This window comes from Patagioenas fasciata, chromosome 14 (genome assembly GCF_037038585.1).
Source record: "Patagioenas fasciata isolate bPatFas1 chromosome 14, bPatFas1.hap1, whole genome shotgun sequence".
NCBI lineage: Eukaryota > Metazoa > Chordata > Aves > Columbiformes > Columbidae > Patagioenas > Patagioenas fasciata.
This window is the reverse complement of record NC_092533.1, coordinates 11,754,710-11,770,087: the sequence shown is the minus strand read 5'-3', so window position 1 is coordinate 11,770,087 and position 15,378 is coordinate 11,754,710. Positions and strand designations below refer to the sequence as shown.

Below are 15,378 nucleotides of genomic sequence, written 5' to 3'. Positions count from 1 at the left end.
CAATGTAGTTCTATATTAAAACTATCTGTGATACTCTCAATGATTATCACAATTTTAGGTTGAGTGTTCCCAGTGTTCTATAGATCTGCTGGTGTGGCCTGAATGCAGACTGTCCTTGGATGATTCTTGTCAGGGCTGCAGCACCTGCAGCTGTGGCCAGCACAGCTCCAGCTGCACAGCCACCAGCCGCTCTTGTCCTAGAGCCAAGTCCAGTTGGAGGGAAGACGAGATGTCAGGAGGGTCCTTGTTACCAGTTCCTTGAGCTATTTAGATACTTCTCTAAAAGTGGCTTGACTTGATTCTTTACAAGGTAAAGGAGGCAATTCAGAAATAATACTGAAAAGAGTAATTTAGAATGAAGGACAAATAATTCACCAGCCTAGGCTGCCTGTAAAATTCAGTATTTTGTTCAGTATTTTTCTGACATTCCAGAGAAAAATGGGGAGACTGTTAAAGGTGTGCATATTTTAGGAGCCAGTATAACATGTTCAGTGCTACAGAGAGATACATTTATTACAAATAAGTGTACTGAATTCCACCTTAAGCATATCCCTGTGGGTGGATTTTCTTTTCAATACCTGATGCCATGACTGTAACTCGCTTTCTGGCATGCCTTGTCTTGCTCTGCTAGGACAGAGCCCATGAGGAACACAGACCAGTTTCCTCCATGGTGCCGCAGAAAGGCAGCTCCAGGTCAAAAAACAATTACTAGTGTTTTATTCAAAATACAGTTCCTTGAGTTTGTGAATAATGCAGAGCAGATCTCATCCAGATCAGCATGAACAGTTAAAGGACAAATAAAGCTTAAAACATGTTGTCCTATTTATATCATAAAGGTTAAATGTTAGAGAACATTGTGGATCTGATCATGAGGATTAATTTTCCTCCATCTGCTTCCCCTTGGATCTGGCATGCAATTTGACTGTGCATATCCAAAGACCACTTCCTATTGCACAAGAAGAATTTTTCCTCTCTAGAATGAGTTAAAACAAGTTTGTAGTTTGGACAAAATGAACACACAAGGAAAATGTGTATAGTCTGGCATAGGCAGCTGAAGGTGAGAGCTCCTGTTTCTTGTATGCACAAAGATGCAAAGCAAGAGGAAATTCCTTAGCCTGGTAACACAAACTACTCAAATCATAACACAAGACAGACCATCCCGGCACAGGCAGGGTGGCTTTCACTGAATCTTGCCCTTGGAAAAGCTCAAAAATTATTTTCTTATCTCCCTTTCGAACAATTGCTTTAATTGCCTTATTTTTCATCCTATTGAGTACTGGTTGTCTGAGGCACACTCAGTCTGCAAACTGCACCAGCCAGCTGATTTGAAAATATTTGCATTTTTAAAACATATAGAGTAAAACATTCTCCTTCATTTTCTGTTGAAAAGTTGAGCACACTGTGTTATCTTTCAAGGTGTGCCAGAAGGTAGTTCTTTCACTATCTCCACATTTCTTTGTAATTGGATCTTTATTGCTTTCCCGAGTGGGTTAAACAAAGAGATGCACTGTTCTACGTGAGCGTGATGGTTTTAGGCTGTTGAAGGATCAGAAAAAGCAGGAATGACAGCAAGTAGTTAAGGATGAAATGGAGTTCAACTTCTAGGAAAAAAAGAAAAAAACTACAGTAGAGACAGGATTTTCTATGCCCACGAGTGCCTAGTGCCACCCAGTAACTGCAGCTTTCCATACCACTTTGGGGTATAACTTTAATTGCTCTGTTCAGGCCAAAACACTGTGGCCTGAACTACGTGCAGGCAACTCATCATTTTGCTGTATGCAACAAAGAAAGAGACAAACAGCATTCTAATTTGAACTAATTATTTCACAGTAAAAAAATTTGTTCACAACTCTAGATGACCCAATCAGAAACCCACTGCATTTCTGACCTTGGTAGAGCAGAGAAAAACAAAAATAAATAAAATAAATAAATAAATAAATAAATAAATGTTATAATCGCTTGATTAAGCAAACCTTGCTCAGTGAACAGATTAGCAAACCCAAAATTTCTAAGCTACACAATTTTAAAAGTAAATCCAGTAATTCCAACGCATTTTAGAAACAGCCTCCACCCAGCCACTCATTTGCATTGCATTTGGATCTGAGCACAGTCCTGAGCCTGTTGCTCTATAATCACAGAATAGCTTGGGTTGAAGGGACCTTCCAAACTTGTCCAGTGCCACCCCTGCCATGAGCAGGGACATCTTCAGCAGCTCAGGTTGCTCAGAGCCCCATCCAGCCTGGCCTGGGATGTCTCCAGGGATGGTTCAGCCACCACCTCTCTGGGAACCTGGGCCAGGCTCTCACCACCCTCAGTGTCAAAAATTCCTTCCTCATGTCAATCTCCCACCTCACCTCTTAAGAGACCTTTTTTTAGGTGCATTTACTTCCTTCACACATTTGCACATGCATTTGCTCTTGATTTTTAATATAAAGCTGAGAACTACAAATCTGTCTCTGACATCACCTCGCAGCAGAGTTTTAACCCGTTGCTGCTTGTTTGTCACCAGCTGCTACAACAGGTGCTCACAGTGCATGGCGGAACAGGACGCAAGGCCTGAGGCTGCAGGCGCTTGCTGCATTGCCCGGCAGCCCCTTTGGCAGCACGGCTGGAAGAATTTCCTCGCATCACTCCCGGTTCTGCACAGCCCATTTGTAAGGGGTTGCACCATCAGCCCCCGGTTTGCACGAGACCCAAGCTGGGGGAGACACACGGTGCCTTCAGCTGGCTTCTGGCTTTGCTGGGCTGACCCTTCGCGTTCTAACAAGTCTCGAGCCGGGCACGCACAGAAGCAAAAGCGCCAGGCTGCAGGTTTTAACACCAGAGAGGCAGTATATTCTGCTGACACGCTACTATTTAGGAATAGCTGAAAGACCACTTTTAGTAAATTATCAATTTTCTGAGAACAGAAAAGCCAGCTCTAATGCAAAATTATCTGCTTGGAAAGTGGTAGCAGGCGAGGGGATTTTATGTGTAGCTATTCCTATCTGCAGAGACTGTCACTACTCACACGCAATGGAAGCAATTTTTCTCTCCTCTCTGGGGATTGCTGCTTGCCCTGAAGAATAAAGGCACTGTACCATGACACAGGTATGGGACATTTGTCGCTGGCCTTCCTGGCTTGGGCAAATGCTGCCCATGTCCCTGGGTACTGGGATTGCTGCTGATGCTACAGACTCCAGAAGTGGGGCTGGAGTTCGTACTTTGGGAAATACAAGGCATTTTTCAGAAGAGACTTTTCTTGTCTCTGTCATTAGATACCTAACCTAGGCAGGAGCCAGTTGTGGCAAGTCAAAAATATTGCTGAATTTCACTTTGAGTTAGAAGGTGCATGAGACAAAACAATCCAAATTTAACAGATCTTCTGCACTGTGCTGCAGTGTCTCACTGGTGCTTGGGCTGTTCCCACTTCCCTCTTTCTAAAATAAGCTCTATTTATTTTTATCTTAATGGGTTAGGACTGCAGTTCCTAAGCAGAGCTAATGGTCTCAAGGGCATCCTTTAGGTTTAAACAGAGATTTGACTCATTTTTATGGGGGGCTTTTGGAGAGGGACAATCACTCTCTGAAGACTGCTCACAGACTTCCCAACTCCTTTTAGTCAGAGCAATAAAAATTACTCAAATCACCAGTCCATAGTAAGCCAGGAGGCCTGTTGGGTAGAAGAAATGCTTTTTCCCCCCTATTAGTCTCTCCCCCCAAATAAAACAACACATCTTTGAAGAGAGGTACACTTTCACCGCCATTGCCCAGCGCAATGGGAAGGCTGTATTTTACGCTGCCTCCAGCCTCTGGGTGAACTGCTGCTATTTTGGCATTTGCTGAGTCATTTTATTTGGTCATAAAGTCGTTACTGCAAGGTTGATGTCTGCATCAGCAAAACACACTAGCGCTCAGAAAGCAAACGAGAAAATCCTCGCTGGGACACAGACCCGTCCTGCTGTCCCAGAGTGGGACCTGGAGATCACTCACCTTCAGGCACAAGTTGGCAAAAGTACAATCACACTTCTTGCTCCATAGGTGCTGGACGCTGCCCCTTTCCCTTACCACACGGCCATGCGTTCCCCCAACGAGCTTTGTCTAAAGGATGTGAAGCCACAGTGCGCTGTGCTGGGGACAGGACCACAGCCAGGACCAGCAAGGCAGCACCTCCCAAGCTGGTGCAGGGAGCCCCATAACAGCCCCCAGCAGCCCATCATGGTGGGGACCTGCACCCCTAGTACTACATGTGCCCTGAGGTTCTGCCCATGCAGGCGTCAGCCCCAGCCGGCTCCCCACACTGCAGCAACCAGCCGCCTTCCCCGTGATCCATGGTGAACACTGTTAATCACAGCAGGAGGCTTTTGCTAAAAAGCAGCACAAACGGGACACAATCTCTTGGAACGCTCCCCTGCAATGTCTAGCTGAAAAAAAATAACCAAGTCTCAGAGCTGCTCTGTTCCACTGTGAGCGGGCAGTTTATTTATTTAACAAAGTGTGCTGCCAAACATGTTCTCCAGCAGAGCTGTCTGGGACCCGGGTGAGCTCAGCTTCGTGTTGCAGCACAGACATTTTCCATCTGCCTGGCAGGAGCTTCCCAGCACTGCCTCTCCCCACAGCGCCGAACTAGGTCAGGCTGCAGTGCCTTCAGCATGCTGCAGATCCAAAACCCCGGTACCTGCAACTGCCCCGGCCACATCTTGAGCTGCCCAGCAGGACTGCTGAATTTTCAAGCATCATTTTGTCCCTGGCCCATTTCACAGTCATCCCAAAGCCCTGGCGCTCCAGCACAGCCACCATGGGGTAGGTTTGGAAGAAGCACAGGGACTTTTTCTTCTCAACAGCATGGGCATCTGAGCAAACCACTGTGGCTTCCGAGGCAAATCCAACTGGCACTCTCACAAAGCCCATGGGGAGTTTTCGTCAGGTTTCATAAGAAACCTGGGGCAGGACCTGTACATGTGCAATGCTTGAGTCTTTTGGCTGGTTCCAGCCCCACACATACGTGGAAGAGGCTCTCCAAGAGAACTGGGGTCCTACAAACTGATGGAAACAGGGAAAAGGTGGTAATTCGTGTTCAACCAACCACCAGAGCTGCCCCAGGGGACAGCAGTTCTCGGAGCCCGTGTCTGGGGGTGTCCCCACCTGTGTTCACCCCAATGCCAGGTGGGCAGCAGGTTTGGGGGCAGCTTTTCTAAAACAGCCTTTATCCCAGTGAAATTTAAGGTGATGCTTGCTTGAGTTTGGGGAGGTGGGTGTTCCGAGGGTTGTTCAATGGCAGGGAACATCGCTGAGCCGTCAGGGAGCCGGAGGTCGGAGTGCCACCACATAAAAACAGCCCTGTGCTTCCTCGGCCAAACATTCCCACCCCTCCCAAGGGCAGTTGCGTTGATTACAGCTCAAAGCAAACTGTACACATTCTTCATTTTTACATTATATCCATTCCCACCATGTTCCAACAACAAATGCAGGGGAAAGCTTAAAAATCCACAACAGCTCTGATAAGGATGAATTCTGGCAGAGTAAGGAATGATACTTTCAGCATACTCCCAATCAGCTGATAATCCAGACTGAGCAGAAAATATTTCCTGGAGAGCAACAGGGCAGGACTGGGAAGCCCAGCCACCGAGCACAGCCTGTCCCCAGCCCTGCGCAGGATCCTGGCTGGGGCACAGCAGGAACCTCGCACCCACAACCAGGACCCACAGGCACCGGTGACCTGCTCTACCTGGGTGGAAATGGTCCCAGGGCCATGGCTGCTGTCCCAGCAGGGTGACAGGTCCCCCGTAACACATTGTGAGCCCAGGCACCCATGGGCCCAGGCTCTACATCTGGGGCATCAAACAGCTCCTGTTCAGACTCTTCCTACCGCTCCCTTAAAGAGACAAGTCTGGTCCACACCACCCCTGGCAGCATCACAGCACATCCTGAAAAGCAGGGAGGGAGGGAAGAGGTGGATGGTGGGTAAGCAGGATCAGAGACTCTGCAACCCCCATGTGTCTCTGCACCTCCCTGGGGGCTGTAAGGGAAGCACTGTCAGTTTTGAGAGCTGTACAGCATTTATAGATTTGAGGTTTAATGGGCTGGTATATGCTGGGATATCAACGCTGCTCAGAGCTATAACACCATGAATTGCAGAAAAACAAGAGGGACAGGGATTTACTGCAACTCACTGCTTCTATGTTGGCAGAACTCTGGCTTCAGCCACTGCTTCTGGTGCTACTGCTTTCCTTTAAGCAATTGCTAGGAGTTTTGTAATTACTTTGCAAACTTAAAACTTCAACCTTTTCCAAAGACAGAAGCGTTCCTGCCCTGCCATCCCCATGGCAAAGTCTCCACCTTTTGTCTCACGCATCCACCTGAAGCAGTGCTGAGGTACATGCAGTTTCCTCTCAACATTCACATTTGCAAAGCTGCTGATTCATGACAATGTCCTTTAATTCAAGCCTGGAGTGATCTGCCATTTGTCTAAATTGTTTTAGAAGCAAGTTTCCACCCTTAGGACAAGGTTTGCTTTAATTCTCCAGGATCAAGTGTCGAAGTTGTTTCCTAGTTTGATCTGCACTAGCCATCCCCTTCCAAATTCGCTGCATGGGCAATGGTTACAGCAGAGAGAGACAGAATCAGTCAGAGATGATCCACGCAACCCCTGAGCCTTTCATACAAGACTGCAAGGGAAAGACAAAGAGGGAAAAGCTCCCCAAGCATCAAGAGCTTTCCAGCCACATGCGCATAAGAATTTCTTTCCATGCCACGTGACAGAGGAAGAGGCGCAGACCCATTACACAATAATAAAAATATGCCTTCGGCAACATTGAGCCAAAACCTGGAGCTGCTGCAGCAAGCTAGTAATCCGCACAAAAAGAAATAAAAAGTTAATGAAAAAGAAAGACTGAAGTCAACATTGCACAGCCCTCGGACGGACACCGCTGCGGCAGGACGGGGCTTGGGCTCTGCGTGTGACAGCGATCCGCAGCAAAACATCTGCTTAAAATTGTGTAAGTTCCCAGCGCCTGTCAAGATCTCACTGAAGAGATTAGTCGTGGTGAGTAGATTCACTTTTCCTTTTTTTTTTCTCCCTCCTCTTAACGTTAGCTTCGAAAACTTACCAAATAAGGTCTAAATCATCAAGCACTCAGGTTTCCAATGCCTGCACAGAAATCCATAGAGGCAACAGTCGCCAGTTAAAAGAAATACTCGAGGAAGAAAACATTCCTCAGACTTACGCTGGGAGCACCCACCTCATACAGCTGAAACCACAGCCTCTCCGTTCACTCTGGTGCCGATCAGCAGCTTCTGTGACAGGGCTTTGGCTCAGGGCTGGCATCCCTGGCTGCCTAAAGCTGAGACAGAGACACAGATTAAGGCACAGAAGATGCATTGCTCTCCTTTATCTCCTTTGACATTGCTTTGCGCAATAGCAGGTAATAGATCAAACTCATCTCTGGTATAACTACTTCCCTGGCTTATATCAGAAACCAAATTCATCCATTTCAGGTGCTGTCACCAACACCGCACCTTACTTTATCTAAATCAGCCCTGAGCTCCCAAGGGCTCCTTGTGCTTCAACCTCAGGGATGCCGCAGAGCAATCACCAGAGCTGAGAATTAGGATCATGGGGATAATGATTATTTTGAGCACTAATTGAGATGCCTTGAGGTATTTTGGGAAACTGTGAAGCAGGAAGATGGTTGTTTTGCTTAAGAAAGCCTCAAGTGTTGAAAGGAAACAGAGTAGAAAGTCACAGTTTTTGCTCACTGCTGGGTCCCCTCTTGGGCTATCAGACCATCCTGCTCCCCTGTCCCTGCAAGCAGTAATTTCCCCCAGATTCTCCTCACTTCTCTCCTCCCTTGCGCTTTTCCTCCCTGTGGGCAGGTAGATGCCACCACCACATGGCACAGGGAGGCTTCCCTGGCCAAAACAACCACTGTCTGGCCACCGCACGTGCCACCAAACCACCCCATATCTGGCAAACCCACAGGGATTTTTCTTCTGTCAGGATTTCAGCCCAGCTGCTCCGCAAGCATCAGAAAGTACAACTGATTCTTCATGCCTGGGGTCACTCCTACAGGAAAAATCTTTTATTATGGAAGCACGTTTTTAATGCCTAGAGATCTATAGAACTGGTCTGGTTTCTTAACTGTGAAGTGTCTCAGGAAGCTCACCTGCAACAGGGCTGGGTTGAGGGTGGTCACACAGGGGCTTGCAGGAGTGACACACAGCAGGGACATTGTGGCAGCCAAAGCTATAGGGGACATATGACAAGAGCTGTGTCCCCCCAGGCTCCTACCTGTGAAGCACCTCTGGTAGGAGCCATCCCATCCCACACAGCCAGCAGAAACGGGAGCTGCAGGTCAGGATTGGGGGCTGCCAAGAGTTCTGGGGGGGACACAGCTCCTGGGCATGGAGGCTCTTGGGTGACAGAGGGATGCGCTGTGGCTCTGACAACAAGGAGCATGCACTGAAAAGCTATTAGAGCTCCTGGGTTTGCAGTCCCCCTGCACAGATGCTCCACGTGCTACAGAAGTTCATGGGATATTCAGGTTGCAGCACGGAGCTGAGCTGAGGATGAGAAGGACCCACTGAAGCAAAGAGTGATGACAAAAAACATCTTAAAACAGAAATGGGGTGTCATGTAACGGCAACAGGGCAGAGTCAGAACATCCCATTTCAGACACATGCTTGCTTTGAGTCATTCATTATGTTTTGTTACATTATTCTAGCAATGGCCCCTAAACATGTGGCTTGTTAGGGAGAGAGAAGCCAGTAAACACTCTGCTCTGCATGTACCACGCTTGCAAATCAGAGATGCTCTGTCTTTACTGGCTTATTTGCCCTGAGGTATTTTCTATAAAGGTGTGTTCCACAAGCTCTAAGATTCAGAGGTTAACATTTTCCCAAACTTCCTGACAAGTATTCCTCAAAATTTCTCAATGGGGATCCACAGCACAGTTTTACACACTACATTGATCTCAGGGAATGCCCTGGATCCACAACATCAATTTCCATTGATTCAGCTGAAGGACACAGGGAATCAGTCTCAAACCAGGCTGATGGACACCTGCCACGCGTCTGCCTCATCCTTATATCTCAGAGCCCAGACATTTGCAGCACACTTTGGAGCCTCTCTCCTCTTTTTCTGCTTTGACCCAGCTATGATCAGAACATGAGGTCTCAGGCAGAGCCTACCTGGCCTCTGGGATCTCAAATGGTCTCTCCTCTAGGACCCTCTACCTCAGAGCAACTCAGTGCTGCTCTTGTCCATCACAAGTTGCACCATCTCCTGAGCCCAAGAGCTTGGTCTTCTTTGACCAAACAACTTAGAAAGCATTGCTGCTAAGTGTTTTCAGAAGACATCGTTTCAGAGTGACTCAATGGATGGATAGGGTATTTTTAAGTATTGGGAAGAAATTAATTTCTGCATGCATGAGATCTTGGCCATCACCAGCATGCTGCCACTGAGGGAAAGGCACTCCACGCATGAAGGGCCAGAGCACCTCTGGCCCAGGCTCAGCACCAACATGCTTGACAATCTCAAGGAAGTCCTGGCGCTGCTCCAGGCTCTGCTGGGGAGAAGCTGGGACAAGGCAACCCTAAGGCCCGGCCAGTCGTGCCAGTGCTGCAGACACCCCAGCTACCTTGTTTGAGTGAAGCTGGTCCACTTCATTTTCCCATGCTGAAATCACTGCCTGATACCGGTGTGTCCTCCCTGGGCGCTGAGGAGCTGAACGCTTGCATTTCAGGGGCAGACACCAACTACAGCCATTGCCTGGTCAGACGATGCAGAATCTGCTCTCACCCCTGATCAGACCTCCAGCACCAGTCAGCTCTCCTAAACCCTGGGGCACAGTGCACGCTTCAGCACAACAGGCATCAGTCATGGCCAAAAAGTCTCCAAAACCCTATTAACAAAGGCAGTAATTAAAACGTCATTAGAAAAGTAGGACCTCAGCTGAAACCATGCTGCCTCCAGCACCAGGCCTGCCGCCCATACTGCGGAGAGGAAAGTTGCTGATCTGTTTCCAGTTTGCTTTTTGGAGCTCATCACACATTCTACATCGAGGAGCAATTTTCCTTTTAAGGTGGAACAGCATGAGGTTTGTTTTCTTTCAAAGAGATTTCTTTAAGAGGTTATTTATAGATCTTCTTGTGAATGCAACTGTGCTCTGCTTCCCACACGCGCTGCTGTGATGTGGGATGAAATGTTCTTGCGGAGCCGTTAATTAACACCGACTCAGGAGCTGCACCAAAGCACGGCTCCAGGTAGTCAAATATCCCCTTCTATCCAAGCACCAGTACCTACTGACCTCCCAGTTTGTTTCCAGGTTATGCTCCACAAAGACATTTTTCCTTGCCACAGCTTATTAGTGTCACTCACCTCCACACACCTCTCGCTTCTCTTCTACCCCATTTGAGGTAGTTACTTGGAAGCAGGAATGTGGTTTTGCTTGCGATCTCCCCATTCCACAGGCATTTAAACATTTTGTTCCCCTTTCTATGAACTGAGAAGCCTTTCTCTAACTGTCCACATTAATACTGGTTGGTGTTTTCTGTCTCACGAAACCATTAAACCCACACCTTTCACCAGCAGCAAATAAACTTAGGCATAAGAAAAGCAAAAGAGAGCTGAAGAACAAAATGGCTCAGCAGCCAAATCCAGCCCAGAGATCTGTTTTGCATTTCCCACTCCTCTGCATGTTCTTAATTATACATATCATAGAACTGGGGGGCTCCCACTCAGCATTAATATGTAGCATATTGCTTGCTGGATTCGGAGCATGTAATATGTATTTCCAACCCCTTCAGGAGCCAATACCAGGATGAGAGCAGAAAGACCAACAAGAAAGTTATACAGTAATTTAAGCATCTTATTTCCAGTGCAGGAGTCAAACATAACACTATGGTAGAATCTAAAGCCTCACAGTATTTGGCTTAATGCCACACAGGACCTTGCCTGACCACAAGGCCACTGAGAGATTAAAAGGTCTGGGATATCCCAGCTCATCTTCTATTGCATCTGTGTTTAACTACAAATTTGCTTCAGCACCAAAGCTTGAAGAAATATGTGAGAGGCAGTTGGCTTGCTTTTCAATCTTCACTTATATTCTGTATTTCATTAGCAGGACTTTGGGATGTGGTAAGAAAGCCTGTGTAAAGGGATGATTCCTGTAAAATATTTAACCCTCCACTATCAGAGGCAGCTGTAATAAGGGAAAAGACTAAATTTCATAGGAGTCTTTATCAGATTAGAGTGTGCACCTCTTAGCCCAGGGGTAGGAGTTATATCAGAGTGATACAAGGCTAATTCATTAAAAAAAAATCCTTTGGCTTTAGCTTGATCTCTCCTAATCAAAGAGCTATGAAGCAGCTGCTTTCTGCACCCCTCTGCCATCACTACTTGTGTTTTGTGGGAAAGGAGGCGCAGGGAACAAAGCAAAATGAGGGATGGCCACAGACACAGACTTAGATAAGAGCAAATTTGAAAAAAATATTGCTCAGACCTAGAAAACTCCATAAGCCAAATTCTTGAATTCAGTCACACCAAAACAAACATCTCCCCCACCCTGCCAAAACAAGCTCCGTTATTTCCCATTCCCATCTAAGTCTCTACAACACACTGTCCTGCTGGAGGGGACACCGCTGTGCCCACACGTGCTGGTGACCACATGTAACAGCCACGTCCCGTCTCCCTTTTCCAGGCTGCACCATGATCTCCGCTGTCCTCCTCCTCTGGACTGTGCCCTGTGTGGCAAACCACATCCTGGGGGGCTTTGCCAAGGGGGTGCTGGAGGAAGGTCCCCAGCTGGCATGCAGCCTGCCCGGACCCCCCGGGCCACCTGGCCCCCCTGGTGCACCTGGGGTGCCGGGGATGGTCGGCAGGATGGGCTTCCCAGGCAAAGATGGCAAGGATGGCGAGGACGGGAATAAAGGCGAGCACGGTGATGAAGGTAAGAGAAAAGCACTTCTTAACACAACAAGGGTAAAACGTAGAAGTAATAGTGCAACAGCCCAGTTGACAGCAATCCATCACCCCAAACCTGAGCTCCAGGACAGACAATGTCTCATAGGAAACTCTTCTAGACTTCTCCTTCCAACAGCTCACACTGGTCAGCTCCTGCCAAGGGGGTTCAGACTCACATGATTTGCTGATAGCATCTTCATGCTGTATGCAATTCCTATTGGCTTCTTTTTGTTATGAATTGAGATTTTTCGCTGTTCTGATATATGCTCTTCAGATGATACAAATTGGCGGTCTCTGATTCCTGCTCTCAAGCAAAACAAAGTCAGGTGAAAAAAGGAAGCACTTGCTCCGCAGAGCGCTCTAGCTGGGTGACAGGCACTGCTCTGACCATGCTGCATACAAATTAGACAACCACCCTTCTTCAGCTCTCGGGTGGGGCTCTCCTTTAGATCCAGCCTTACAGCTAGGAAGCATCAGAACCAGCTATGGGGAAAAAACAGTGATTTCACATTTAACAAAAAAAAAAAAAAAAAAAAGCAGCTCCACAAACCTGTCCCACTCCTGAAAAACCCAAACATTTAAAGCTTGTCCTGGGAGCTTTATAAGTAATTACTCCTTTATCTCAAGTGAGCCAGATCATTGGAGCAGCCTTTTGGTCTTTAAGAGGCACAGACTGTCCTGCTCTCTAGGCCCATTGTTATCATGCTAACACCATGAATTGCAGAACAACAAGAGGGACAAGGATTTACTGCAACTCACTGCTTCTATGTTGGCAGAACTCTGGCTTCAGCCACTGCTTCTGGTGCTACTGCTTTCCTTTAAGCAATTGCTAGGAGTTTTGTAATTACTTTGCAAACTTAAAACTTCAACCTTTTCCAAAGACAGAAGCGTTCCTGCCCTGCCATCCACATGGCAAAGTCTCCATCTTTTGTCTCACACATCCACCTGAAGCAGTGCTGAGGTACATGCAGTTTCCTCTCAACATTCACATTTGCAAAGCTGCTGATTCATGACAATGTCCTTTAATTCAAGCCTGGAGTGATCTGCCATTACCTCTTTGTCTAAATAGTTTTAGAAGCAAGTTTCCACTCTTTAGGACAAGGTTTGCTTCCCTTGTTAATCCTCCTGCTCCCCAGTCCCATTGTTATCATGCCAACTACCCACCTAACAAGGTTAGTGGGTCCTGACAGATGTCCAGCCACAGGTGGTATTTCATCAGGATTCTCACCAGCAAGGTTTTCCTCTTAAATGAAAATATACTGCTGCAACCATACAGCCCCGTTCCACTTGCCATAGCATCTCTGTCACTGAAAAATTACAAGTTATTTTTTGTCTTCTAGGTCCACAAGGCAGAACAGGAAACCCTGGCAAGCCAGGACCAAAGGGGAAAGCAGGAGCTATTGGCAAGGCAGGCCCACGGGGGCCCAAGGGTTTGAAGGGCAATCCTGGAAAAAATGGAGCACCAGGAAAGAAAGGGCCCAAAGGGAGCAGGGGTGAGACTGGGATGCCAGGACTCTGCACCTGTAATGCCAACAAAGCCAAATCTGCCTTCTCTGTGGCAGTCTCAAAGAGCTACCCAAGGGAAAGGCTGCCCATCAAATTTGACAGGATCCTGATGAACGAGGGAGGACATTACAATGCTTCCAGTGGGAAATTCATATGCAGCATCCCAGGCATTTACTACTTCACTTACGATATCACTTTGGCCAACAAGCATTTGGCCATTGGCTTGGTCCACAACGGGCAGTATCGGATCAAGACTTTTGATGCCAACACTGGAAACCACGATGTTGCCTCTGGATCAACCATCCTTTCTCTGAAGCAGGAGGATGAGGTATGGCTGCAGATCTTTTACTCAGAGCAAAATGGGCTCTTTTATGATCCCTACTGGACAGACAGCTTATTTACTGGCTTTCTGATATATCCTGATCAAGATTATCTCAATGAAATATAGGATGAGAAACTATCCTGGGGGAAAAAAAATAGGAAATGCATGGGACCTCAGTCCAGCAAAGCGTAGCCTGTTCATGGACGTGTGTGGGGTTATCATACAATTCCACATTTTTGGCACTAACAGCCTGTATTGGCTATTTAGCTATTTACTTGATGTCAACAACTAGTCCACAGGGTACCAGGACCAGTAGGACTCACCTTTATTAGCAGTCTCATAAATTTCTAAATCTTGAAGCCACCAATTATGTTTTCCATGATGATTCCAACACACCATGGATGTGTAACTCAAATACTGGTGCAGAATGCTTCGATTACTATAAAGCATGGAAACCAACAACCACTTCCTGAAAGCTGAGCTCAGAAGTGCCACTGATGCCAGAGACTGTATCACTGCACCTCCTCCCCCTACACCCTATAATAGTAATAATCCTTGTTAATACTGAGTTACACTTTAACAGCTACTTAAGAGTCAGGAAATTGTCAGCTAAAGATATAAAAGTAAGAGTAGCTCTCAGCCTCATCAAAGCAGGACTAATAAGCAAAGGCATCTGGTCTAAATAGGAAGTGACACAGAAAAGAGATCTCATTTTTATGGTTAAAGGTAAGACTCCTTGTACAAACACAACCAGCTGCACTGAGCACCACTGGCATTTCTCAGATTTCAGCCTCAATAAACCAGCGCTGGAACCCTGCATCTGTTTCCAGACAAGTGTTGGTAAGCTGTGACCAAAGCCTAAACTGGACTGTGCAAGCCGAACACCTGTGGGCCTCCAAGCCACAATGGAGGATTAACCTTACAAATAAGACTTAACTGTCAAAGACAGCACGAGCCTGCACTCCAGAAACAGATTCTTTAATAAGCCCCTTCCTTCACCCCTACCAGCTTTTGCTGGAAGGAGATACTTGTGGTGCTGCCGAGATCCTCATCAAGGGCTTAACACTACAGCTAGACCCTGTCTTATTTACTGCTACTTTGCTTTTTTGATGTGGTATGTCAAATATCACAAATGCTCCGAAATCAATGCTTTGGTTCTAAACTGTAAGGAACAATACTCAGAAGAGTCAAAAGCCAAACTTTTTCTAAGCTAAGCTTAGCCTTTTTTTATCTTGTCTTTATCAGCTGATAGAGGCACATGCTCCACCATGGTGCGCTATTACCAGAGTTCTGTTACAGAGCTGCTCAGCCTGGCTGCCTTGCCCCACAGTGTCCAACACTCCTGTAACACAGGGATCTCCATCTCAGTAGCCAGATGAAAGGAGTCTCTTCCTTGCTATCAGATCATTTCCAGCCATATTTCTCATCTCCTTTATCACTGGGTGAAAACTCATGAACTTACAGCTCCTCGATCTTTATATTTAGGTATTGAAGGGATATCCCATAAGAACAAAGATTGTTTTTTTCAGTCTTACAAGTAAAAATATTTACATGATTTTAATGAACTACAGTAATTGTGTTATATCTTACAAAAATATTTTTAAATACAT

The 15,378-nt window shown here is 46.7% G+C and overlaps 1 protein-coding gene across 1 annotated transcript; it reads left to right on the top strand.

Annotated features, from left to right (window-relative positions):
• The first annotated feature begins 6,740 nt into the window (after positions 1–6,740).
• C1QTNF2 (C1q and TNF related 2) lies at positions 6,741–14,738 on the top strand. The gene is made up of 3 exons (XM_065849340.2): positions 6,741–7,023; positions 11,678–11,926; positions 13,281–14,738. The coding sequence occupies exons 2-3, from the start codon at positions 11,686–11,688 to the stop codon at positions 13,892–13,894; spliced, it is 855 nt and encodes a 284-aa protein (XP_065705412.1). The 5' UTR covers positions 6,741–7,023; positions 11,678–11,685; the 3' UTR covers positions 13,895–14,738.
• Positions 14,739–15,378: the final 640 nt, after the last annotated feature.

What these genes read in the sequence shown, in the direction of transcription:
- C1QTNF2 (XM_065849340.2), top strand. Translation starts at nt 11,686, where the DNA reads ATGATCTCCGCTGTCCTCCTCCTCTGGACTGTGCCCTGTGTGGCAAAC. An exon ending in AGGCGAGCACGGTGATGAAG is followed by an intron (nt 11,927 to 13,280) that starts GTAAGAGAAAAG and finishes TTTGTCTTCTAG; the next exon opens with GTCCACAAGGCAGAACAGGA.